Below are 27,680 nucleotides of genomic sequence, written 5' to 3' on the forward strand. Positions count from 1 at the left end.
TATAGATATATAGATATCTGCTATGTACAGTACATCAGGGTGGATCTAACTCCCATTTTCCTTACTTCATTTCCCCCATTCAATTATAATTTTGTATAAGCTACACAAAATTTCTGTTCGGATAGAAATTAAAGCACCAGGGCATCTTATAGAACAGTGAATTATCAGTTCTCATAACAAAATCGAAGCCATACTTGCTAGGGTATCATCCAGTTTGTACTTCACAGTAGCATGCAAAAATGGTCACTGAAACACGTGCCCAGTTGCACTGTGGACAGAAATTTAATGCTGAGTCATTAAGAAAGGTACTAACATCAGGCTCTGATTTTTAATTAAAAATTGTTGAAGCCTCCTGCAGGCAGCAGAAAAGATAAGATTTGTACTTAGCACTCATAACTGCATTTCAGGGTCTATTCCACACAGATCTCTCTCACATTGTCTTCCATCTTTCCACCTCTTTGATACACACAGCAAACAAGCAGAACACAAAGAGGGGGACAGAAAACTGACTACCAAGATGAACACAAACACCTGGAGGTCTGTGCCTGTGTGTACTAACATTGGACCTCACAAATCAGCTATTAAAACTGATAAAATACATGCACATATACAGCAAGTCAGGATAGCACCTACTGTAGAATGTAGATACACAGGATCTGCCATTAAAAAGTTAATCATTAAATCCATGCCTGCTGACATACAAGTTTGATCTTATTTTCCCTCTATTACCTGGATAAGAAGAAAACAACAACAACCTCCTGTCTGAAACCTATACCAAAAGCTGCACAGCAACTGGATCTCAGTATCAATTCCCTGCAATAATTACATACATTTCAAATGTTCTGCAGAGGCGCCAGCTCCCCATGGCACTTAACAACTGCAAGCAGGTCAGACAGCAATTTTCAAACCTATGTTGTCGTCACATCAGTGGGGACTTTGCAAGTTTGGGGAACTAGGGTACAACATGGATGTTTTAAGGAAAAATAACAGTACACATTAGAAAGATCTTTTTAGAAACCACTGTGTAGGTTATACACTCAACAGAAGACACTAGACATGTCTTAAGAGCCATGAAATGCCAGGACAAGTAGCTCATTTATGTCCTTATATGTGAGATGAAATCATAAGCCATATGTATGGAATGCTATCTAGGAACAGGAGAATGATTTGTTCTCTGTTACAGACACTTTAAATTTGTTGGCTTCAACTTCAAACACTGCCAACCATATGAGACATCAGCCACACAGCTTTTGTCCCCTGGAACTGCTTTCCAGCTCTTGTGCAATGCCTACAGAGTATTGTTGGGTTTGGCTGAGCACTTATATCAGCCCACATTCAGGCTGAAGTGAGGATTGCAAGGCACATGAAAGTACATGACAATCTTGGGAGAAAAATGGTATTTTTTTCTTCACACTATCTGCTGGGTGACCAGATAGGATGACAGGTATGAAAGAGAGTAGGTTTAGATCAGCTATTTGGAAGAAATTCTTTACTGTGAGAGGGCTGAAGCACTGGGACAGGCTGAGGAGAAGTTCTCGAGGCCCTGTCCCTGGCGGCATTTGAGGCCACTGCTCGAGGGATGTGGCTATGAGAAATTTTGTCTAGTCAGAGGAGATCCTGCCCATGGCAGGGCGTTGGAACAACATGACCTCAGAGGGCCCTTCTAACCCAAGCCATGCTGTGGTTTTGTGAAGGACATGTGAATCAACTGTAGAGCTGAGGGTGCCAGGCTTGAGTCCACAGAGTAATGTCCACCTGATTCAGCAATGCTACATTTTTTCCTGATCATGTCTAATCCTTTTTGGCTAATCCAAATGTCAACAGATGTCTTTTGATTTATAATAAAAAAGATATTTACATCTAGATGTATAATCTTTCTCAATAGCCAAAGAGTTAACTTCTCCTCATTACAGCATTCTGAATGGCTAGTGATCCAAAAAGTGGGTTTTATGTCATTAGTGGCAATCTTCTAGGAAATTATCCCATTCCTTGGCTTTGCAAAAGGGTCCTTTCAGCCACACGGAAAGAAGATTCCTTACATCACACTCTTGGTGCTCATCTTAGCCCGGTCCTCCAACAAGGTCTTGCTCATTCAGTCCCTGCAATATATCACCTTGTCCAATGCCTCAGCAGAAAACAGCTCTGGGAGAACCTGAAAAGCCTGACTGGAGTGAACCCACTTACAAACCTCCTTACATTGGAGTGAAACAAATGTGTTCTTGGGGGAAAAATCCTCTTCTGACACATTCCGCCATTACTGCTCTGGTGAAATAGCAACAATAACACCGACAGTAAAGCTTCAACCCAGGAGGACATGTGGGTTCGTCCACCACATCACAGTTTCACTGACATTTCTTTCCTTTTGTTGTATTTTTTAATTTTTAATCCTTTTGTAAATATTGTGGTGTGAATGACCACCAGGTCAAATGCTCCAACCTAGCAGAAAAGGACTCAGAGGAAGCCCCAGCAGTGCTGCAAATCTCCCTCCACATATGCCAGAAGCAACTGGAAGAAATAAACCAATCCTTCTGGGCTCTCCTTTAGGGTGCAGAGGGCAGGGAATGACCCAAGGGCAGGCACTGATAAAAGGCTCCCTGGAGGACTTCTGCCCCCATCCATCTCCCTGCCGCTGCCCAGCTCCGCCCCTCAGCACTCCCTGAGCTCCTCAGCATCCAGCATCCCACACAGATTAACCAGCGCTCTCCAGCGACGGTGCCGCACCGGGACTGCTCCCGCTCCACGCCTGGCGGATTCTGCAACACGCCGAGGCAGCAGCTTCCCTCCCGCCTGTGACGGCGACAGACACAGCCCTGCTAAGACCAATGGCCACTGCGGGAAAAGTAAGGACATCGCATCCCCCATCCTTCTTCCCCAGGTGCCCTGCTCTTGGTGAAATCCGCTGCAAAAGCCTCAGCCTGCACACCACTCGGCGTGCCCTCCTCTTTCCTCTGACCTCACTCCCCACCTCTTCCAAACCCCTGCGAATTTCACCAGATTCTGCTTTCGGACAACTAACTGCACGTGTCCAGACCTGCGCTTGGTAGTGCATTCCCCCTCTGTCCTGCCCACCCGCTCAGGAGACAAAATATGGAATTGTGCTGCTCTGAAAAGCACCTTCCTGCTCAATCCCACTCTGTGCTCCTGCTCTGGCAGCAAACGTAGCTCTTCACTGGTGCCCTCTTCAGCCACTCCTCTCCTGCACTCAACCTTGTCCACGGCAATACCCTTTTCAAGCTGCAAGCTCCATTTTGCTGATGCCAAATTGCTTGGAGTTGATCAGGGAAGGCTTTAAGTGATGTTACACACCGATTGAACCTTGGTAAGGGAAAAAAATTATCCAGTTGCCGATTAGATGAGGACAATTCCACAAACCCTCTCACTCACCTTCAGCATAGTGTGTCACAAGACTGACATCAAAGCTCTCCATAGGAATTTCCACCAGGTACTGTCCAGAGTCCCCCTGACAGCACAGTACAAGGCAAAAATCGGAATTTCCTGTAGTGTGAAGTATGAAAATTTCTTTTATTTGTTTGAATCTGTGCTAGGACGTAGCTCATTATGCCTGGGAGCTTCCTTTTTTACCTGGATGTTGGCCTCAGTGGAATTCAGCAGCTGCCTTAATTTTTGAGCAGTTTCAAGTGTTACAGACATGACGAAAACCATCCCATGGGGTTGAGAAATCCATTTGTCAGAATAAAAGTTGTAAACACATACCTGAATATTTCAAAAGAAATAGTGCTGTTCTAGCTGCAAGAAAAGGCAAAATGTCATATAAAACATTATGTAGCTTAAATTTTAAATTTAACATGTACAAATATTTTAAATATATACATAATACAATAATATAATTATGTCATTACCTAGAATATAAAATCATTGTGTAATACATAATTTTTATAAAATATCTATTATATATTGTCATATAATCTAAATAAACATACAATACACACAATATTTCTATGTCTATAAATAAGACGTGATGGTTAAAATGTATTTACATAATTTCACAATATTTATATAATATTACACACTTTTCAAGTATTTCTATATAAATATTAGGAATAATTTAATTTACTCTGTTCTCCCTATATAATTGTGTTGCTAGAACATTGTTTCTACAGAAAATCCATCCAACTCCCCATAGAGCTCTGTACTGCATAGCAAACATTCACAAAGGAGCTTTTTCCCTGTGGATTAAAGACTAATAAATACCATGAAAATCTTCAATCGGACAACTAAATTTGTTTTACCTGTAGATTTATTGTATGTATGTTGGATTTTGGAGAGAAGCAAGTGGCTTCTCCAAATGTAGAATATCATTTCACTTCTGCATATGACCAGACATAATTAAATGCAGAAATATTCTTCTTTCCTGTGAATCAGATTGTGGCCACTGGGATCTGCCGCTCTGATGACCATGTGGTATCTGGTGCATTGGTTATGCCTTTTCCAATAATTCTTGGGCATGAAGCAGCTGGTGTTGTGGAGAGTGTTGGGCAGGGAGTGACTTCAGTCAAACCAGGTATGAAACAGCACTGAAAACAAACCCTGTGCTGAGTTTCTAGACTCCTCCTTAAGTCAAAGATTATTATATTCGTGAGTACTTTTACTGCATGGGGAAATATTCCAATTTCAATTTTTTCAAGGTACCTCAAAGGATATAAACCTACTGTTTACACCTTTCTAAGCACCTAGTATTGATTTACTTTCAGAATTTTCTACTCAATTTCTTTTGGTTTTGGTAAAAACATCTGCAGCTTGCTTTCCACCTACTTGGTGCTTTTCCTGTCATGGGACTAAGAACGTAGAGTCTTTGCTGTTGTTCATATGAAATCAGACATTAGCTGAAGTTCTCTGAACACAGTTTATACAGCTCACCTTTCTCAAGAATAAGGCAAAGCAAAGCACTAGATGACAAACATGTCAAAGCACCTTTTAATTCTCCTAAAAAGTAAATAATCAGTTGATTTCAGTTGACCAGAACTTAGGTCTTACTTCATTTTAAAAGCATCAGGGCACAACTGGGATGCCCACTCTGCTGCAGGTTTTGCATGTGGGCAGCACCAGTGCAGGTGAGGCAGCACTGCTCCCTGAGGGGTGGATTGCTCTGAGGACACTCATTTGGACCAACTGCTCCTCTCCCTACATTCTCTTTGAACCACAGGGCATAGATAGTCAGTGGAAGATGACAATTTTCAACCAACTGCTGCGAGATGAGATGGGATTCCTCTACACTTTTACAGGACTGAAAAAATTCTAACAAGGACTAAATTATTAAGAGAAAATATGCAGTGAAAATAATCTATACAGAATCACTCTATTTCCAGGCAGTTTGTTATGATACCTGAGTAGCCCACTTGTAACACCTCTGTCCTTCCAGTGTCTTTGTCCACACTGACAAGTATGAAGTCTGTCCAAAACAGGCTGGTGCGTATAAAAAAAGTTTTATTAGAAAGTTCTGCTTTAACTCTAAACAAATATGCCTATAGCAAGTTTCAGTGACAGCTCTAGCTGCTTTTTTTATGTCTGGGTTCATAAATCTCTCTGTTGCCTAATTCTAGCTGCCCTGTGTTTCCAGGTAAGCTGAAATAGCAGGCCTGAAAACACATACATGCACAAAATCACACTTCTCAGATGTTGCTTGATTTACACCTCCAAGTTCTGAAAAAAGGCTTCAACTTGTGCAATGTTTCTTTAGCAAAATGATTATTAAGTCCATATCACAGTTCTAAGTTAAATCAGGGTCGAGGTAGTGGGGGGATTTAATGTTCTGTAGGCATTTTTCATTTTTTGGTGGAAATCAAAAATTTCCTTTGACTTTCAATGTGTCAAGGATTAGCCATATTTTAGAACTGACAAATCATAAACTGATATGTATTAGGAAATACCAGTTTAGAGATTATTAGGTATTTACCATGTATCATTGCTGTGGAAACTGTGTAGGAGTTGTTCTGGGTTGACCTGCCTCCTATCCCATATATCCATCCCATATCTTGGATACATTGTTGTGTCTGGCAGCTGCCCCTCCCTCTCTGGCGGGGGCCTGCAGCTTTTTGCTTTCGCTTTTGCTGCTGCTGTCGGCTTTTCTGCTTCGGCTTTTTGCTAGCTTGGCTGCCTTGCTTCGCTGCTGTTGTTTTTCTGTTGCTTTCCTTCACTTTCTCTCTTTTTTTTTTCCTTTTCCCTCTCTCTCTCTCTCTCTCTCTCTCTCTCCTGCCGCCCCTGCCGCTGGCTTTTCCGCTGCTTCTGTTTGGTTTTTTTTCCTTCCTTCCTTCCTTCCCCCTGCCAAGGTTTGAACCGGCTCCGGACCTGACCTGACCTGAGAAGTTGGAGAAGTCCTGGGCCTGCAAGAGACGCGTCGCTGCACCCTCCTCATCACAGTGACCCCTTTTCCCACTTTCAGTGTTGGGGAGTGTTCTTTTTTTATTGTCAATAAACCGGTTTTTCCACTTTTCCTCCAAGGTATTTTTCCTTCCCGAACCCAGGGCTCGGGGGGAAGGGGTGGTGGAGGTTTTGGTTTAGGGGACTCCTTTTGGAGGTTCTTCCCTAATTTATTCCAAACCAGGACAGGAGTAAAAAATTGCACTGGGAAGCTATGTGCTACTTTGTTAATCACATAATTGTGTTAAACAATTAGAGATGCTGGCTTAGGCTGTGTGTGCCACTGCTTCTCAGACAAATATTTTACCTACCTTTACTCAATGCAACAGTAATAGGACTGCTATATAGCAAAGGTGTTCAAAAAGACTGGCAAAATGATGCTTAATTCCCCATTCTTTGCATGCATGGTTTACAGCCCTGTTATCCTGGCATTCCAATCTGCTGTCCTAGTGAATGTCAATTTTTATATCAGTTTCTTTACTGATAAGAGAAAGAAGGTGTATTACTACCTTATTTTTACACAGAAGGTGCATTAAACTGCTGAGTAAGTACTTCAGAAATGTCAGTAAATAACATGGTTTTGTGACACAGGTCTGACTCAGTTCTGTGGAAAGACGACAGAAATATTGCATATCAAAATTAGTTGTCATAACGTCGCCCTAATTATGTCTTTTATATAAAACACAGAGAGATGGTTCATCTTACAAATGTAGCAGAGGGAAATAAAACCTAGTGCATATTTGCCTCGGAATTAAATATATTTGCTTCATGTTTTTACCTGCATGCTTCTTGTTTACCTTTTTTAATCCTTTGTCATTACTGTTTTATTTCTAGGAGACAAAGTTATTCCACTCTTTGTTCCACAGTGTGGGGAGTGCAAAAGCTGCTTAAGCACCAAGGGTAACCTATGCAGTAAAACTGAGTAAGTTTTCCTGGATAATTGCAAGCCTAATTTGATTTGACTTTATCCAAAACTGATTACAAAAACCTAATTTCACTTGCCATTGTTTCTGGTCATCTTTCAAACAGCCTTGGTTCACGTGCTGGATTAATGCCTGATGGCACCACCAGATTTACTTGTAAAGGGAAAGCAGTTTACCATTTTCTTGGTACAAGTACCTTCACTGAATACACAGTAGTGCCTGAATCTGCTGTGGCCAAAATCAATCCTGCTGCTCCTCTGGAAAAAGTTTGTCTAATTGGCTGTGGATTTTCAACTGGCTATGGGGCTGCTCTGCAGACTGCCAAGGTAAATATTGTGGTGGGTGTTTCTAATATTTTATGGCACCTGTTCAAGATTGTGTAGCCTGCAAGTGGGTTGTCAGCATGGCAGCCAGGAGGTACAGACTGTTTGGTTCAGTGTGGAAAGAAGATACTAGTGCTTTGGCTACTTCACATTCTGTCTCTAGGGTACTCAGAAGTCTTCAATTCAAAATCCAGTAAAATTGTTTATTATGATCTATACTGTTTTCCGTCATAGCTTTATCACCCCTAAAAAATGTCACAACAAAGTTTATTTTTTATTGTAACTGAAGTCTAGGAATACACAGAGGCCTATATAGGCAACACTCACAATTGTAGCAATATATGAATGTGAATTTTCGAGCTGGCACAGTCTACCACCACAGGAATATAAAGCATCATTAAAACAAAGGTGTGTCAAAATCTGAAGCTGAGACATATAATGAAAATATGGTCTCAGAAATTTATTTAATGAACAATTTCTTTTAGTCACATGCAGCATGATAACAGTACAGATGGCTACAGTAACATGTACAAATTCCTTCTCAGCAGGTAATCTCTAAACCAAAAGAATTGGCTTACGTGAAATCATGTTGATAATGAGGAAATGCACGGTACCTTCCCTAGGCTGTAACAATATGTCATGTTGACATGGTTGTTATTATAGGTGGAACCAGGCTCCACCTGTGCCATTTTTGGCCTCGGAGGAGTTGGCCTCTCTGTCGTCATGGGCTGCAAGGTGGCTGGAGCTTCCCGCATCATTGCCGTGGACATCAACAAGGACAAGTTTGCCAAGGCCAAGCAGCTGGGAGCCACTGACTGCATCAACCCTAAAGATTTCAATAAGCCCATTCATGAAGTGTTGATGGAAATGACCGACGGGGGTGTGGACTACTCCTTTGAGGTCATCGGCCGGACGGATACCATGGTATGCAACCAAAAGATGGGGTGACACGAGGCATTAGCTCGTTAGCTCTCTCTTCACAGGCCACCAAGCACTGAGGAGGAGGAGCTGGGAGCCACTGGCAAAGTACCAAGCTAACTTCAAACCTGTTAAGTCCAGCTGTTGGCCACTGACATGCAAGGACAGAAGCATGCTCAGAAATTTAGGAAAGGGAATTTCACTGTAGTGCCCTGGCCAAACCAGGGCGGCTACATATCACACAGCTCTCCAAAACATATCTGCTGTCCAAAATGGCTTATCACTAACAGTTTAGACAAAATAGGCTAGGATATACTTAACCAGTGAGAGCAGATACAATGGACAATTTTTATTGTGGCTTCAGTTACAGAAAATGAATTGCAAGCAGAGCCGTGAGAGGAGGAGATTGAGTTCAAACTTCTGTGCCCCAAGGACAAATCTTGCCTGACTCTGGGTGTCCCTCTGTTTCTAATGCAGACTGCAGCCTTAGCCTGTTGCCACTCTAACTATGGAGTCAGTGTGATTGTGGGAGTGCCCCCTGCAGCACAAAATATCACTTTTGATCCCATGCTCCTCTTCACTGGCCGCAGCTGGAAAGGCTCTGTCTTTGGAGGTGAGGACTTGGAAAGATGTGGTTTAACTGTCTTGGGAAATTTGTAAATCATCTTGAATGAAGCAAGATATATCAAATTAATTGCTTAGGCTGTCTTATTAGAAGTAATTGTATTGGTACTGATGTATTGATGGTTGTTTTGCTGACAAGAAGTTGAAAAGGAATTAATTATGGTAACTGTTAGTGAATGGCAAGAGAAGAAAGGAAAAAAAAACAGAAAGGGAGGGAGAAGAAAGGGCGGAGAAGAAGAGACAGAGAGAAAGACATAAAAAGATGGAACATAGAGAAAAGGGGAGAGAAGAAGAAAAAAAGAGGAAAATGAGAAAAAAGGGAGAGAAGCAAAAGAGAAAAAGAAAATGAGGGGGAGGGAGGAGGATGGATACAAATAAAGAAGAGGAAATAAGATAAGGAGAGAGATAAGAGGAGATAAAGGATAGAAGATAAAGGGGTAAAAAAAAGAAAATCATAAAGAGGGAGAGAGGACAGAAGAAGGGGAGAAAAAGAGCTAGTGAAAAAGAAGAATGAGAGGAAAAAGTTTTAAACTTACCAACATGGATGTCAGCACTCTGGCTTTTGTATGAAATGTGATTAAGTTGAAACAGTATTTAATGTGGAGGAAAGTTTGGAATCTGTAAATTTGTACTGGTATTCTGCTGGGTTTGTCATATGTGGAATAGCTGCACTTTGTCTCATGTTTCCTGTTAGCACCCTGTGTTACAAAGGTAAAGCCACGCTGCCACATTTCATCCTATTACTCTGCTGCAGAAAGTTTATCTAAAAATTTAAGCTGCCCTGAGTTTTATGTATTTTCAGAAGCATTTTAATTTCATTATGCATTTTCTGTGTTTTGTTTTTGGTTTTTTTTTCAGGCTGGAAGAGTAAAGATGCGGTTCCCAAACTGGTTGCTGATTACATGAAGAAAACGTTTGTTCTGGATCCATTAATAACCCACACACTACCTTGGACAAAGATCAATGAAGGATTTGATCTTCTAAGGACAGGAAAGAGGTAAACATTGTTTGTTGAAAAGGTTCTATATAAATAACCTGAAGGAGATGTACGGTAAGACAAAGTCTGGCTTCACAACAGAGAATGGGGAAGGCAGCCCAGCATGCCCCTTAATCCCAGTATGTTCCCATGGGTTGCAGCTAGAGTAATAAAGCCAGCAAACCTTCAGTTCTTGAAATGCAGTGGGCCCTTGCAGAGGAACTTTCAGATTCTAGTTTGAGCAGAGACACTGGGCGACAGAGGGAGAAAAGACTACACAATTGAGGAAGTCTCTTCCCAGTACCCATGGGAAAAAAAGCACACAATCATGTCAACATGGGAGTGCCAACCTATAGAGTGCCAAGGGTTAACTACATCATATTCCAGAAAACATTTCAGGATGAGGAGCAGGAACACAAAAATAGAAATAGCCCATTCTCTTGTGAGTTAGGGAACAGACTCCCAGTCCAATTGGTTCTGAACTACTGGTACTTTACCTTGAACTTCAGAGCTTTTAAAAAAGGAAAGTACTTAGTATATATATGCATCACAAACTCAGAATTTAGCTCTTGTGCCTTCCTTAAATATTGTGAAAGTTCAGCTCAGACTGTTTTCACAGGGTATTGAAAGTGGAAATATTTTTTGACTGAGATATTTGACAAGATTCACCATGGGAATTTAAAATTGTCCTTGGCAGGAGTAGGAAAAACATTTGTATATCTTAGTATGCGTGGGGACTACATTTTTTGAAAGTTCTAGACATTTATAACTTACAAAGTCTGGAGAATTACATTCATGTTTTCTTTTCATTGTCATTTTCTAGCTGTTATTTTAGGTGTTACTCGCTCTGAATATAAAAAGCAAGTAACAGATGAATTTCAGCCCCTGAGGTTTGTTTTTAGGTTCTAACAATGCAGCACACACTTCATTTTTTTCATTTTCCTTATTTTACATAGGCTATAAGTGTTAGTTTTGGGGTTTAGTATAACAAATGGGAAAGTGGTGAAGCCGCTTTGCTAGGATACTGACAGTCAGCCTGAAGATGGAGGCATGTAGCAGCTGATCGTTTTTACAGAGTATAATACTTCAGTGTTACAGTGCAGAATAGGCTGTACCAGTTACCCTGTAAGTGGAAAGATATGTCTAAGCCCCTCTCTGAGGAACTTCTCAGGCTGTAGCTGGTAATTAATTACCAGGAGCCCTGGGCTTTATCAGTGAAGGTTTAGCAGTCTTCTGTGAATTTTGTTCCCTACATCTGCAGCAAAGTTTGGGCATCCGCTCTGTCATTTTGCTGCAAACTGGGCAGGGGCAGGAAGGGACTTACTAGGAATCTGTGCTATTGTTTAACAGCAATAGCATAGATTTTCAGAGGAAAACAGCAGTGTTCTGCTGATGTCAGCCCAGGGGACTTTCTAGTCACTAACTTACCATTTTGTATTGCAGCATCCGCAGCGTCCTGACATTCTAGGACATTAAGCAGCAGATGGCTCAGCACCAGTATGAACTTCACCACTCTCCAACAGAACTTATATGAAATGCAAACCAAGATGTTCCTGAAAGATATACCGCTACCCTTGAATAAAAGGATCAAGTTCAAATCCCATATTTCAAGCACAGAAATTATAAATGAAACCATAGTTTTCCTAGTACCTATTTCTCCTCATTCTTGTTTTTAATCCTTTATATTGTGCTGCAATTTTTTTAATAGCCAGTTATTATTATAGTCCTGAATTACAGGACTTGTTCCTGTTGTTATAAAAACACCTGTTGGATTTTTTTAAATTACTTATAATATGCAATCTTTTAATAAACTAAAAAGGAAGGAAACTGTTTCTTTGGACTTCCATAACACTGCAAGCTTAAGAAATTTGTACATGCAGTTCAGCATAGTAAAACTGTTGGTTAGATCAGTGAATCCATCCTGAATGACTGTATCATTCCAGTTCCTAATATGCATGGAATGATATAGCAGAAATTAAAATTTATGCTGACCATGTGTTTGAATTAAAAATTTAAGTAAATCATAGACTTAGGTACTGGAGGATGTTTCACCACTCAGTATTTTACCAGGTTAACACTCCCAAAGATTTTATGTAAAACTGGTGTGTTGTTCTGTGTTGTGATTTGTATTTGGTGTTTTGGGTTTTTTTTTAACTTCATGCTTCTTTCTTGGGGTTGTTTTAGGTTGATCAATGTGGTTTTAGACCCTTGGCCAATTTATACAAGTGCCTCTCATGTTTGGAAAGCAGCGTGAAGAAATAGGAATGTGCATCAAGGTATCAAGCATTGTTTTTGCTTCCATATATAAAGGGTAGGCTTCTTAATTTCTTAAGTATGAATACAGAATAAATGAGAAGAAACAGGTGATTGGTAACAGTTTGCAACAACTCAAACAAAGCATCTTACTGTTTCCTGAATTTGCAATGGAATAGGAAAAGAGGCTATTTCTATCTTGATAAATATGGTCAACACTGACATATCTTTAGCATGGACTAATCAGAGCTTGCAGGCACACACACGCATGGCAGCTGGGTAGAAGAGCCTGTGAAGCAAGGGGACTGTGCTACTCATGACTTACCTGTTTGTGTCAGCAGAAAGAGCCTTTGAGTGGCCCAGCAAGTTTAATAGTATGAGGACAAGAGATTACAGTTTAACTGATGAAGAGCATTAAACATATCTACAAACTAAATTTACACAACAACTGAGAGCTGAACTTCAGTCAAATTTACGTAAAATTTGAGAGCTGAACTTCATTGTCAGTGTAAAAGAGCTAAAGTACAACAAACCTCACTTCTATCCTCTTCAGGATGATATAAAGCCCATTTTTGTGGTTGTCATCTAACAAGCACAATAAACGCCAGCTGTTAGTATCTTTTTTTTGGAGTTGCTGGACTCCAAAAAATAAACCAAATAAATCATTCTTATTAGGGATATTTTATAATGCAGCCATCTAGATCTGTCTTCACATGGAGGAATGAAGTGTATCCTGACTGGGAAATAATAAAAAGTTCATACTTTCCCAGAGTATTTTGCCCTGCAGACCCTTGTCAACAGTCAGCTGAAGATGATTTTGTTTTGTGATTGTATAGCTTGGACAGAAGGTTTCTGACAGCCCTTCCTAATGACTCTGGCTCTGAGGTACTCCAGGGGGGTCCAGGAGCTCTGGACAGCTCATGCACAAATTCTGTGTAAGCCTCAATTTAGTAGCTTTCCTGGGAGCTAGTCGGGACCACATGCCCCACCAGAGCGCCAACGGTCCACCAGCACATGATGACACCACGAAAAATCCACAAAAGACATGAAAAATCCAGTAATTCCCAAGAAACTAACTACCAGACAAAGCTCAAATGGTGTTTCCTCAGACCTTGGACTATGGCAGTGTTTAACTGAACATCACTTGGCTTTGCATATAACTGACCACTCCCATGTTTCTGCTCTCCCACCATATCCCACCCACCCAGACACACCCCCAGGAACGGGCACATGCTCCAGTGGGCAGCTCTATTTTCACATGCTTTTAAGATCACACTCCCTGACAGTGCACACCAAAGCCAAATGATCATTCTCAAACAACAAAATTCCTTCCAGTGCTTCCTAGTTATCAGATGGAGACCACAGATCCCAGTAATAAAAACAGCTGTGCTACACAGATACCTGGGAGACAACAAGCCCATGTTTTGTTCAGGGGTTATCACATCTTTGGATAAGTGAAAAAAATTGCTCTGGACAAGAGAATTTTTTTTCTCAAACAAGATACATAAATCATATTGGAAGTCATGATGGATTTATTTAGTTTTAATGTAGCATGTTGTTAAGGCTTGTTGCCTCAAGTTTGCCTGCTTTTCACTGTTTGCATTTTGTTCTCACGCAGCTTCAAGTAAACTATGTATGTTTTTATAAAATTATCTTTGTTTTCATACTTCTCCTCTCTAGGAGGAGAAAGATGATTGATGGTGATGTTCACCAGCGAGGTCGAAGAGGTGACTACCTGTGTAGCCAATCTTGGCCTGTCTGTAAAATTGTATATAATATGGAGTCAGAAAAATAAAGTAGAAGCTTTCCTGCTTGACCTCCTGCTGGCCTGCTTCGTCCTTTCGTGCTCCTAACAGCAGCCGCAAGTGTGACCCTCTGTCACACAGGCTGAATACTGAAAATCTTTAAAACTTCATTCTAAAACTCCTTATTCCTGGGAAATAATACATCATCATGGTTCATGGTCTGATTGAGGCTACCAGAGGTGTGCAAATAAATGTATGAAAAAGTAGAAATTTCTTGGGGAAAACTGCTAAACATCCCTGTTTACTTGAAATACAGATAAAAATGATCCACAAATGCATGTCTGCTCTAGAGACAGCTGCTCACCTCCAAGACAGGAGTATGTCATCACCTAGAGGTTAGGTTGATCAGCAGGGCTGGGGAACTGAAAGCCAAGCAGTACTTCCATGTGGCTGGGACCACTGTCACACCACAGGGCTGCCATGCTCTGTGCATGAGCTCAGAGGGCAGGATAGAGCAGCTAGGCTGCATCCCTGAAGCTGGAGATGGGTTCGAGAAACTTGAGAGCTGGGGCCTTGGCCTGTCAGCTCTGAGTCCTGTAGCTGCTACCAACCTTCCCCTTCAGCCCATGAAACAGAGTTGGGACATTCAGTAGCAAGCACGACCACAAACCTCTGCAGGCAGTACACTGAACACATAAACATGGGGCTGACATCTTCCCATAGACAGAAGCAGTTCCCAAACACACATAGTGCTCATCTTAGCCGGGTCCTCCAACAAGCTCTTGTTTGTTGCTCATCCTGTCTCCCCAATACATCATCTTGTGCAATGCCACAGCACAAAACAGCTCTGGGGGAACATGAAGAGCCCAGGGGGTGTGAACCCACAAACCTGGTTACACAAGAGTGATGCAAATATGTCCTTAAAAAGATCCTTTCTTCACAGACTCTCTCCTTACTGCTCCAGCGAAAATAGCAGCAATAACACAGATAGTAAAAACTTCAGCTCAGGAGGACATAGGGGTTTGCCCACCACACCACATTTTCACTGCCATTTGGTTTCTTCTGTTGTGTTGTTTGAAATTTTTAACCTCTTTGCGAATATTGTGGTGTGAATGGTCACCAGGTCAAACACTCCAACTTGGCAGAAACGGACTCAAAGGAAGCCCCAGCAGTGCCAGTGATCTCCTCGCTCCACACATGCCAGAAGCAGTTGGAGAGGAAAAAAAAAAATCTTTCTGAGCACTCTGTGCCTTTAAGGCGGGAAGTGCAGGCACTGATAAAAGGCTCCCTGGAGGACTTCTGTCCCCATCCATCTCCCTGCCGCTGCCCAGCTCCGCCCCTCAGCACTCCCTGAGCTCCTCAGCATCCAGCATCCCATACAGATTAACCAGCGCTCTCCAGCGACGGTGCCGCACCGGGACTGCTCCCGCTCCACGCCTGGCGGATTCTGCAACACGCCGAGGCAGCAGCTTCCCTCCCGCCTGTGACGGCGACAGACACAGCCCTGCTAAGACCAATGGCCACTGCGGGAAAAGTAAGGACATCGCATCCCCCATCCTTCTTCCCAGGTGCCCTGCTCTTGGTGAAATCCGCTGCAAAAGCCTCAGCCTGCACACCACTCGGCGTGCCCTCCTCTTTCCTCTGACCTCACTCCCCACCTCTTCCAAACCCCTGCGAATTTCACCAGATTCTGCTTTCGGACAACTAACTGCACGTGTCCAGACCTGCGCTTGGTAGTGCATTCCCCCTCTGTCCTGCCCACCCGCTCAGGAGACAAAATATGGAATTGTGCTGCTCTGAGAAGCACCTTCCTGCTCAATCCCACTCTGTGCTCCTGCTCTGGCAGCAAACGTAGCTCTTCACTGGTGCCCTCTTCAGCCACTCCTCTCCTGCACTCAACCTTGTCCACGGCAATACCCTTTTCAAGCTGCAAGCTCCATTTTGCTGATGCCAACTGCTTGGAGTTGATCAGGGAAGGCTTTAAGTGATGTCACCCTCAAAACATCCTTTTGGCAAGGAGAGAAATGACTCAGTTTCCAGCCTGGCTGGGACTGTTTTGTAAGCTCTTTTTAGGTACCTTCAGCCCACTGAAACGACAAGTTGTGTCCTGTTTGCCTGAAGCTGCAGGAGCGCTCATGTTGCTGTCATATCTGCCCCGTACACCAGACAAACTAGTCACTTCATTTTACATTTCAGACAAGCCAGCATTTAGTGAAAATTGTCTGGCCTCGCACAGAGCTGAGCAGTCCAATGTTTCTGCCTCTCCCACTACATCCCACCCAACCAGCAATCCCCAGAAAACAGCACAGGACAGTTGTGTAGCTCTAAAATGTGTGCTGCCCTGTGCAGAGACACATGCTGTGCAGCTCTGGCTTTGGTGATTGCAGGACAACTGTCCTGGCCTCTTGCCAAAGGTAAACTTTTCCCTGCAATGTATTCCTCTTGGTTGCTTCCAGGTTATCAGGTGCAGGGCTGCTGTTGCCTGGGCCCCCAGTGAACCACTCTCTGTTGAGGAGGTGGAAGTTGCACCTCCAAAGGCAGGAGAAGTCCGGATCAAGGTAAAAACACATTTCAATAATTTTTTTCTCCCTTGTGGGAGTTGCTCTCCTTGTGGCTCTACCTTGGGTATAAACAAGTGATCTGTGTCCACCCATGGGCCTTAACTGTCCAGAGACGTTCTGTGGAAAATCATTTCACAAACTGAGATTAACAAAAGCTGGACTATTTCCAGAAATCACCATTTACTCTTTCCTCTCCAGATTGTGGCCACTGGCATCTGTCACTCAGATGATCACGTTTTGAAAGGCTCCTTGCCTAATGTGGAATTCCCAGTTATACCAGGCCATGAAGGAGCTGGGATTGTGGAAAGCATTGGAGAAGGAGTGACCTCTGTGAAACCAGGTAACCAACACATGCTCAAATGCATGCCCAGGATTCAGCCCTCAGAGCTCTGCTCCTGAGTCAGTGGTTAAAAACCTGAGTGCACACTCATTGCACTGGACTCTCAATTCCACTTTCCCAGTCTGTTCCTCATGTAGACAAGTGGAGCCTGGAGCATTCATCCTCACTGGGAAGGCAGAGGGTTCATAGTAAGTTTGTGCCCTCAGAAAGTTCAGGAGAGGTGATTCAAAAGGCCATGCATTCAGGGCCTTCAGAGCTGTCCAACAGAGATCCACATTGTTGCAGGAGACAAAGTCATCCCTCTTTGCATGCCTCAGTGTGGGGAATGCAGCTTCTGCAGGAATCCTGAGTCAAACTACTGCCAGAAGTTCCAGTGAGTCTGCTTTGCCTTCCCCTACACCTACATGAGCTTGACTTTATGACAAATTGGACAGTGCCTTAATAAATCAAATACAATTACTTACATCTCCACACAGTTTCTCTGACCCACAAAACCTGCTGCCAGACAAAACCAGCCGCTTCTCTTGCAAAGGGAAGCAGATCCATCACTTTGTGTGGGTCAGCACCTTTGCGGAATACACCGTGGTCCCAGAATACGCTGTTGCCAAGATAGATGCCGCAGCACCTCTGGACAAAGTCTGCCTGTTCGGCTGTGGATTTTCTACAGGCTATGGGGCTGCCATTAATGCTGCCAAGGTGGGTATTCAGGCGTGTTTAGCAGCCAATGGCCACCCTCACAACCTCACCAATCCTGTACAAAAGAAACGTCCTCCTCCTCTTCCCACTGGAGACTCACAGGGTCCCATCTGTGCAGGTAAAACCCGGCTCCAGCTGTGCCATCTTTGGCCTTGGAGGAGTTGGCCTCTCTGTCGTCATGGGCTGCAAGGCCGCCGGAGCTTCCCGCATCATTGCCGTGGACATCAACAAGGACAAGTTTGCCAAGGCCAAGCAGCTGGGAGCCACTGACTGCATCAACCCTCGAGACTTCCAGAAGCCCATCCAGGAGGTGCTCACTGAGATGACCGGGCAGGGCGTGGACTACTCCTTTGAGGTCATTGGGCGCGCAGACACCATGGTAGGTGACACTTCAGCACCTGGCCTCCCTGCCAGATCATCACAGGATCCTCTCAGGGCAAAATCCATCCCCATGGGAAGCTCCTCGCCCGCTGCTCGCACTGCTGGATGCAGAAAGGCAGGCTGATGGCTTGGGGATAAAACAGTGCACCTTAAAAACCTTAAAAGAGGCCACAAGCTCTCCATGTCTGCTCCACATGGGGGCCTGTGTGTTTTCAGATTACCAGGGAGGAGCAGGAGATGGCACATTAAGAGCATTCCCCTGGACAACTCATCAGGGCTTTCTCTAATTCTCCTGCCTGTCCATCAGATTGCTGCCCTGGCTTCCTGCAATATGAGCACTGGCGTCTGTGTGATGGTTGGGGTAGTGGATTCAGAGATTTCCATCGATCCCACACTTCTGCTCACTGGCCGTACATGGAAGGGGACTATGCTCGGAGGTAGTAACTTTAAGAATACCGTCTAAATATTTTAGCTTTGACATTCATGGTTGTTGAAAAGTCAGAGTAAAAAGAGGGTTTTCAAGTAGAAAACAACTAAAGAGGAGCACTGCATTGCCTGTATTGAATATTAGCATGACACATACAAATATCTCTCCACCTGTTTCACACAGCAATCCACTCATCCTAAAGAGCAGAAAATCTCTCACAAGTGACTGGCACCTGCACTGGCTACTCAGTCCTGACCCTCACAGTAACACTGCCTTACCAAAACACCCTTTCTCCCATTATTCATGCAGCTGCTTTCTCCTGTTTCTAGGCTGGAAGTCGAGAGATTGTATCCCCAAATTAGTTTCCAGCTATTTGGAGAAGAAATTCAACCCAGATTTGCTGATCACGCACACGCTGCCATTCGCTAAAGTGAACGAGGGATTTGAGCTGTTACATGCAGGAAAAAGGTGAGACCCTGACCAGCAGCAGTGAGGTTCTGCAACACCTGAACTCCTCCTCCTAAAATTCAAACAGGCAGGGCATGTAACACTGGCTTCCCAAAGATCACCTGAGCCTTTTGGGGAAGCAGGGCCTCACAGCTGAGCAGTGGCAGAATCTGGCCTAGCCCAGAGGGAAGAGCCCACGTTCAGCACAGAGAACCCTCCTGCTCGTGGTTCAGCTCAGCACACCTCCTGTGGCCTTATCCCCCGAGGCCTTCCCCTCAGCGGGGATTTGAAGGCTGCCCCGCTGCTGCATGCCTCATGCAGCTCAGTCAGGAAGAGGCTGGATGACAAAGAAGTGGCTGGTCCACAGGCACACCTGCCTGCCCCACTGCCTGCTCCTGAGCTGCAGCAAACCCTCCCTTCCCTTCCACTTTCCAGTATCCGCACTGTCCTGCTCTTCTGAAGGACACAGCCAGGAAGCTGAGCACAGGGACCAGCGCAGCAGATGCTCTCCTGGCCCGGGTCCTTCCCAAGCAGCATCTTCTTGTGGGGCATAAGACATCAGAATGAGGAACTCACCTGTGCCATCACTGCTGCTCCCACTGTCCCTGGACTAAGATGCAGAAGGGTGCCTCTCCCAGGAAAACGCTTTTACTAATAAAGGTGTTCAAACAAACTCATCTGACACAATGCACTCAACCAACAGAGACTCCAGGGCATTGGGGCAATTGGTTGACAGAGCAGGAACACAGGCAGTGATTTCCTTGACCTGTCTATAACAGGGAATTATACTGGTAGGAACTGGCAGATCCATCAGCGTGGCACCAAGGCTGGTGTAAGCAAGAGAATAATGGGTTTTTTAACTGTGGGCTGATCTATTCAACACCTGGTCTACTGACACCTGACAGCATGAGCCTTTCTCAGAGGGGAAAGGGAGTTCCAGCACAGGCACTAGCAGGGCTCTTTGAGGGAGCTTTAAACTAGTCTGGAAAGGGGAATGGGAAAATATCCGGCTGGCCAGTGATGAACAGTGGCATTGTGTGCCCAAACCCGAGGAAAGGAGCACTAATGGGATCCCTCCACCTGCTTCACAAGTTTTGGCTACAAAGTAGCACATGTGGAAATGTTTTTATACCAATGAATGCAGCTTGAGGAACAACCAATGCTGACCTGGAAGCTTTTGCCAGACACTTGATATGGCTGCCATAAGTGAAACTGCTGGGACAAGTCCTGTCACTGGCCTGCCCTGTTGGATGGTTACAGCCTCCTCAGGAGGGATCGGCAGGGCAGAAGAGGCAGAGGGGTGGCACTGCATGCAACAGAAGGGTTGGAAGGTATGGAGATGTAATGCACAGTTGCGAGTCTCTGAGTGAGAATCAAGGGGCAAACAAATCATGGAGATGTCACCACAGGTGTCTACTGTAGACTTCTCACATTGTCCTAATGGGAAAGACACATTATATGGGTATTTGTGCCCCATCACATATAAAAGTGGGTGCTAGAAGTGCTATGTCTAGGCTATTAGAAACCATAAAGTAAAAATCCTCCGTACATTGCAGAGGGAAATTGTGTACGATGTACTATGACCACAGCTGGTCTGACAAAGGAATTCATTCTAAGCACAAAAAAACCCCAAACACCAAAAAACCCAAAAAAAAAAAAAAAAAAAAAAAAACCACCAACAAAAAAAGGCAAGGCTATAACCTAATGGTTCCCCCCTAACCTGAGATATTCCATCATTCTATGATAGCATGGACTCAAATCAGTAACTCCTGTAACAGTCTTGTTCTCTATTTGATATTTTTTTTCCCTCAAACATGGTCCCTAACTGGGATGAACAGAATTAATTTTTCTTTTTAATACACCTTTATCAGGATTTATATATAGATATAGATATAGATATATAGATATATAGATATCTGCTATGTACAGTACATCAGGGTGGATCTAACTCCCATTTTCCTTACTTCATTTCCCTCATTCCACTATAATTTTGTATAAGCTACACAAAATTTCTGTTCTAATGGAAATTAAAGCACCAGGGCATCTTATAGAACAGTGAATTATCAGTTCTCATAACAAAATCGAAGCCATACTTGCTAGGGTATCATCCAGTTTGTACTTCACAGTAGCATGCAAAAATGGTCACTGAAACACGTGCCCAGTTGCACTGTGGACAGAAATTTAATGCTGAGTCATTAAGAAAGGCACTAACATCAGGCTCTGATTTTTAATTAAAAATTGTTGAAGCCTCCTGCAGGCAGCAGAAAAGATAAGATTTGTACTTAGCACTCATAACTGCATTTCAGGGTCTATTCCACACAGATCTCTCTCACATTGTCTTCCATCTTTCCACCTCTTTGATACACACAGCAAACAAGCAGAACACAAAGAGGGGGACAGAAAACTGACTACCAAGATGAACACAAACACCTGGAGGTCTGTGCCTGTGTGTACTAACATTGGACCTCACAAATCAGCTATTAAAACTGATAAAATACATGCACATATACAGCAAGTCAGGATAGCACCTACTGTAGAATGTAGATACACAGGATCTGCCATTAAAAAGTTAATCATTAAATCCATGCCTGCTGACATACAAGTTTGATCTTATTTTCCCTCTATTACCTGGATAAGAAGAAAACAACAACAACCTCCTGTCTGAAACCTATACCAAAAGCTGCACAGCAACTGGATCTCAGTATCAATTCCCTGCAATAATTACATACATTTCAAATGTTCTGCAGAGGTGCCAGCTCCCCATGGCACTTAACAACTGCAAGCAGGTCAGACAGCAATTTTCAAACCTATGTTGTCGTCACATCAGTGGGGACTTTGCAAGTTTGGGGAACTAGGGTACAACATGGATGTTTTAAGGAAAAATAACAGTACACATTAGAAAGATCTTTTTAGAAACCACTGTGTAGGTTATACACTCAACAGAAGACACTAGACATGTCTTAAGAGCCATGAAATGCCAGGACAAGTAGCTCATTTATGTCCTTATATGTGAGATGAAATCATAAGCCATATGTATGGAATGCTATCTAGGAACAGGAGAATGATTTGTTCTCTGTTACAGACACTTTAAATTTGTTGGCTTCAACTTCAAACACTGCCAACCATATGAGACATCAGCCACACAGCTTTTGTCCCCTGGAACTGCTTTCCAGCTCTTGTGCAATGCCTACAGAGTATTGTTGGGTTTGGCTGAGCACTTATATCAGCCCACATTCAGGCTGAAGTGAGGATTGCAAGGCACATGAAAGTACATGACAATCTTGGGAGAAAAATGGTATTTTTTTCTTCACACTATCTGCTGGGTGACCAGATAGGATGACAGGTATGAAAGAGAGTAGGTTTAGATCAGCTATTTGGAAGAAATTCTTTACTGTGAGAGGGCTGAAGCACTGGGACAGGCTGAGGAGAAGTTCTCGAGGCCCTGTCCCTGGCGGCATTTGAGGCCACTGCTCGAGGGATGTGGCTATGAGAAATTTTGTCTAGTCAGAGGAGATCCTGCCCATGGCAGGGCGTTGGAACAACATGACCTCAGAGGGCCCTTCTAACCCAAGCCATGCTGTGGTTTTGTGAAGGACATGTGAATCAACTGTAGAGCTGAGGGTGCCAGGCTTGAGTCCACAGAGTAATGTCCACCTGATTCAGCAATGCTACATTTTTTCCTGATCATGTCTAATCCTTTTTGGCTAATCCAAATGTCAACAGATGTCTTTTGATTTATAATAAAAAAAGATATTTACATCTAGATGTATAATCTTTCTCAATAGCCAAAGAGTTAACTTCTCCTCATTACAGCATTCTGAATGGCTAGTGATCCAAAAAGTGGGTTTTATGTCATTAGTGGCAATCTTCTAGGAAATTATCCCATTCCTTGGCTTTGCAAAAGGGTCCTTTCAGCCACACGGAAAGAAGATTCCTTACATCACACTCTTGGTGCTCATCTTAGCCCGGTCCTCCAACAAGGTCTTGCTCATTCAGTCCCTGCAATATATCACCTTGTCCAATGCCTCAGCAGAAAACAGCTCTGGGAGAACCTGAAAAGCCTGACTGGAGTGAACCCACTTACAAACCTCCTTACATTGGAGTGAAACAAATGTGTTCTTGGGGGAAAAATCCTCTTCTGACACATTCCGCCATTACTGCTCTGGTGAAATAGCAACAATAACACCGACAGTAAAGCTTCAACCCAGGAGGACATGTGGGTTCGTCCACCACATCACAGTTTCACTGACATTTCTTTCCTTTTGTTGTATTTTTTAATTTTTAATCCTTTTGTAAATATTGTGGTGTGAATGACCACCAGGTCAAATGCTCCAACCTAGCAGAAAAGGACTCAGAGGAAGCCCCAGCAGTGCTGCAAATCTCCCTCCACATATGCCAGAAGCAACTGGAAGAAATAAACCAATCCTTCTGGGCTCTCCTTTAGGGTGCAGAGGGCAGGGAATGACCCAAGGGCAGGCACTGATAAAAGGCTCCCTGGAGGACTTCTGCCCCCATCCATCTCCCTGCCGCTGCCCAGCTCCGCCCCTCAGCACTCCCTGAGCTCCTCAGCATCCAGCATCCCACACAGATTAACCAGCGCTCTCCAGCGACGGTGCCGCACCGGGACTGCTCCCGCTCCACGCCTGGCGGATTCTGCAACACGCCGAGGCAGCAGCTTCCCTCCCGCCTGTGACGGCGACAGACACAGCCCTGCTAAGACCAATGGCCACTGCGGGAAAAGTAAGGACATCGCATCCCCCATCCTTCTTCCCCAGGTGCCCTGCTCTTGGTGAAATCCGCTGCAAAAGCCTCAGCCTGCACACCACTCGGCGTGCCCTCCTCTTTCCTCTGACCTCACTCCCCACCTCTTCCAAACCCCTGCGAATTTCACCAGATTCTGCTTTCGGACAACTAACTGCACGTGTCCAGACCTGCGCTTGGTAGTGCATTCCCCCTCTGTCCTGCCCACCCGCTCAGGAGACAAAATATGGAATTGTGCTGCTCTGAAAAGCACCTTCCTGCTCAATCCCACTCTGTGCTCCTGCTCTGGCAGCAAACGTAGCTCTTCACTGGTGCCCTCTTCAGCCACTCCTCTCCTGCACTCAACCTTGTCCACGGCAATACCCTTTTCAAGCTGCAAGCTCCATTTTGCTGATGCCAAATTGCTTGGAGTTGATCAGGGAAGGCTTTAAGTGATGTTACACACCGATTGAACCTTGGTAAGGGAAAAAAATTATCCAGTTGCCGATTAGATGAGGACAATTCCACAAACCCTCTCACTCACCTTCAGCATAGTGTGTCACAAGACTGACATCAAAGCTCTCCATAGGAATTTCCACCAGGTACTGTCCAGAGTCCCCCTGACAGCACAGTCTGGCCAGTAACATATGAGGATGCTATGAAAAATCCACCAAAGCCATATAAACCCAATAATTTTCCAAGGCTATACCTGATACTCCTTGGGTGACAAACCACAGACACCGTTTCCTCAGACCTTGAACTAGGCCAGTGCTTATTGGACATCACTTGGTTTCACGTGCAGCTGAGCATCACCAAGTTTGAACACCTCGGGCTCAGGTGATTGCAGGATGACTTCCCCCAACAGTGTGCTAAAGGCAATGTTCCCATGCAATGTATTCCTCTTGGTTGCTTCCAGGTTATCAGGTGCAGGGCTGCTGTTGCCTGGGCCCCGGGAAAACCACTCTCTGTTGAGGAGGTGGAAGTTGCACCCCCAAAGGCAGGGGAAGTACGGATCAAGGTAAAAATGCATTTCAACCACTTTTTCTTCCTTCCTTGTGGGAATTGCTCTTCTGGTGGTTCTACCTTCAGTATAAATCAGGGATCTGTGTCCTCCAAGAGGCTTCAATTGTCCAGAGCTGCCTTGGCTCGAATGAACCATCTGCCCGGGGCTCCATTTTGGACTAATCCTTGCCTGAGCCGGCACACAGGAATTCCTCCTGTCTCCAGCCAATGCTCTGCTGGACACGGCCCTGGTAGGGGCCTCTCTTCCACTTCCACCTGCAGCTCAGTGCTGACAAAAGCCACAAGGAGCCTTCAGAGTGAGCAGAAGGGGAAAGGCCAGCCTGGGCTCAGTCTGCTGCCATGGAGCACCAGCACTGACTGACGGGGCACCATAACACCCCTGAGAAAATTGCTTCCACAAACTGAGTAAGACACAGGCCAGGACATCTACTTTTCCCTCTCCAAATAGCTTGTGGCCACAGGTATCTGCCGCACAGATGAACACCTCGTGCAAGGCTGCTTTCCCAAAGCAGAATTCCCAGTTATCCCTGGTCACGAAGGAGCGGGAATTGTGGAAAGCGTTGGAAATGGAGTGACCTCTATGAAGCCAGGTAACGGACACACACACAAACACATGCCAAGAAATCACCTCTCACACAGCAGGCAGCATCCTCAGAGGCATGTAACATGGGATATCGTTTTCTTCCAGGTGACAAAGTCATCCCACTCTGCCACCCTCAGTGTGGGGAATGCAGCTTCTGCCAGAATTCTGTATCCAACTACTGCCAGAAGTCCCAGTAAGTCTGCTTTGCCTTCCCCTACACCTACACGAGCTTGACTTTATGACAAATTGGACAGTGCCTTAATAAATCAAATACAATTACTTACAACTCCACACAGTTTCTCTGACCCACAAAACCTGTTGCCAGACAAAACCAGCCGCTTCTCTTGCAAAGGGAAGCAGATCCATCACTTCTTGTGGGTCAGCACCTTTGCAGAATACACCGTGGTCCCAGAATACGCTGTTGCCAAGATAGATGCTGCAGCACCTCTGGACAAAGTCTGCCTGTTCAGCTGTGGGTTTTCCACAGGCTATGGGGCTGCCATTAATGCTGCCAAGGTCGGTATTCAGGCGTGTTTAGCAGCCAATGGCCACCCTCACAACCTCATCAATCCTGTGCAAAAGAAACGTCCTCCTCCTCTTCCCACTGGAGACTCACAGGGTCCCATCTGTGCAGGTAAAACCCGGCTCCAGCTGTGCCATCTTTGGCCTTGGAGGAGTTGGCCTCTCTGTCGTCATGGGCTGCAAGGCCGCCGGAGCTTCCCGCATCATTGCCGTGGACATCAACAAGGACAAGTTTGCCAAGGCCAAGCAGCTGGGAGCCACTGACTGCATCAACCCTCGAGACTTCCAGAAGCCCATCCAGGAGGTGCTCACTGAGATGACCGGGCAGGGCGTGGACTACTCCTTTGAGGTCATTGGGCGCGCAGACACCATGGTAGGTGACACTTCAGCACCTGGCCTCCCTGCCAGATCATCACAGGATCCTCTCAGGGCAAAATCCATCCCCATGGGAAGCTCCTCGCCCGCTGCCGGCACTGCTGGATGCAGAAAGGCAGGCTGATGGCTTGGGGATAAAACAGTGCACCTTAAAAACCTTAAAAGAGGCCACAAGCTCTCCATGTCTGCTCCACATGGGGGGGATGTGTGTTTTCAGATTACCAGGGAGGAGCAGGAGATGGCACATTAAGAGCATTCCCCTGGACAACTCATCAGGGCTTTCTCTAATTCTCCTGCCTGTCCCATCAGATTGCTGCCCTGGCTTCCTGCAATATGAGCACTGGTGTCTGTGTGATGGTTGGTGAACTGGATTCTGGTTCAGAGATTTCCATCGATCCCACACTTCTGCTCACTGGCCGTACATGGAAGGGGACTGTGCTCGGAGGTAGTAAACTTTAAGAACACAATCAAAATACTTTAGCTTTGCCATTCATGGTTGTTGACAAATAATAGAAAGGAAGGTTTTCAAGTCAAAAACAACCAGAAAGAAGTACTGCATTGCCTGTATTGAACATTAGCATGACACATGCAAATATCTCTCCACCTGTTTCACACAGCAACCCACTCATCCTAAAGAGCAGAAAATCTCTCACAAGTGACTGGCACCTGCACTGGCTACTCAGTCCTGACCCTCACAGTAACACTGCCTTACCAAAACACCCTTTCTCCCATTATTCATGCATCTGCTTTCTCCTGTTTCTAGGCTGGAAGATGAGAGATTGTATTCCAAAATTAGTTTCCAGCTATTTGGAGAAGAAATTCAACCCAGATTTGCTGATCACGCACACACTGCCATTCACTAAAGTGAACGAGGGATTTGAGCTGTTACATGCAGGAAAAAGGTGAGACCCTGACCAGCAGCAGTGAGGTTCTGCAACACCTCAACTCCTCCTCCTAAAATTCAAACAGGCAAGGCATGTAACACTGGCTTCCCAAAGAGCACCTGAGCCTTTTGGGGAAGCAGGGCCTCACAGCTGAGCAGTGGCAGGATCTGCCCTAGCCCAGAGGGAAGAGCCCACGTTCAGCACAGAGAACCCTCCTGCTCATGGTTCAGCTCAGCACACCTCCTGTGGCCTTATCCCCCGAGGCCTTCCCCTCAGCGGGGATTTGAAGGCTGCCCCGCTGCTGCACGCCTCATGCAGCTCAGTCAGGAAGAGGCTGGATGACAAAGAAGTGGCTGGTCCCCAGGCACACCTGCCTGCCCCACTGCCTGCTCCTGAGCTGCAGCAAACCCTCCCTTCCCTTCCACTTTCCAGTATCCGCACTGTCCTGCTCTTCTGAAGGACACAGCCAAGGAAGCTGAGCACAGGGACCAGCGCAGCAGATGCTCTCCTGGCCTGGGTCCTTCCCAAGCAGCATCTTCTTGTGGGGCATAAGACATCAGA

At 44.8% G+C, this 27,680-nt stretch overlaps 3 protein-coding genes across 3 annotated transcripts; all 3 read left to right on the forward strand.

Moving 5' to 3' along the window:
• Positions 1-3,352: 3,352 nt before the first annotated feature.
• On the forward strand, positions 3,353-11,969 carry LOC136360835 (alcohol dehydrogenase 1-like). Its single transcript, XM_066318456.1, has 8 exons — positions 3,353-3,442; positions 4,384-4,522; positions 7,213-7,300; positions 7,408-7,627; positions 8,288-8,548; positions 9,020-9,155; positions 10,025-10,163; positions 11,586-11,969. Exons 1-8 carry the CDS (start codon positions 3,353-3,355, stop codon positions 11,608-11,610), a joined length of 1,098 nt encoding a protein of 365 aa, XP_066174553.1. The 3' UTR covers positions 11,611-11,969.
• A 3,487-nt stretch (positions 11,970-15,456) lies between these two features.
• On the forward strand, positions 15,457-19,568 carry LOC136360566 (alcohol dehydrogenase 1). Its single transcript, XM_066317906.1, has 9 exons — positions 15,457-15,674; positions 16,597-16,698; positions 16,900-17,041; positions 17,327-17,414; positions 17,518-17,737; positions 17,856-18,116; positions 18,426-18,555; positions 18,875-19,013; positions 19,428-19,568. The coding sequence occupies exons 1-9, from the start codon at positions 15,657-15,659 to the stop codon at positions 19,450-19,452; spliced, it is 1,125 nt and encodes a 374-aa protein (XP_066174003.1). The 5' UTR covers positions 15,457-15,656; the 3' UTR covers positions 19,453-19,568.
• A 3,796-nt stretch (positions 19,569-23,364) lies between these two features.
• LOC136360561 (alcohol dehydrogenase 1-like) lies at positions 23,365-27,680 on the forward strand. The gene is made up of 9 exons (XM_066317900.1): positions 23,365-23,732; positions 24,649-24,750; positions 25,204-25,345; positions 25,444-25,531; positions 25,635-25,854; positions 25,973-26,233; positions 26,545-26,680; positions 26,999-27,137; positions 27,552-27,680. The coding sequence occupies exons 1-9, from the start codon at positions 23,715-23,717 to the stop codon at positions 27,574-27,576; spliced, it is 1,131 nt and encodes a 376-aa protein (XP_066173997.1). The 5' UTR covers positions 23,365-23,714; the 3' UTR covers positions 27,577-27,680.

This window comes from Sylvia atricapilla, chromosome 4 (genome assembly GCF_009819655.1).
Source record: "Sylvia atricapilla isolate bSylAtr1 chromosome 4, bSylAtr1.pri, whole genome shotgun sequence".
Classification (NCBI taxonomy): domain Eukaryota; kingdom Metazoa; phylum Chordata; class Aves; order Passeriformes; family Sylviidae; genus Sylvia; species Sylvia atricapilla.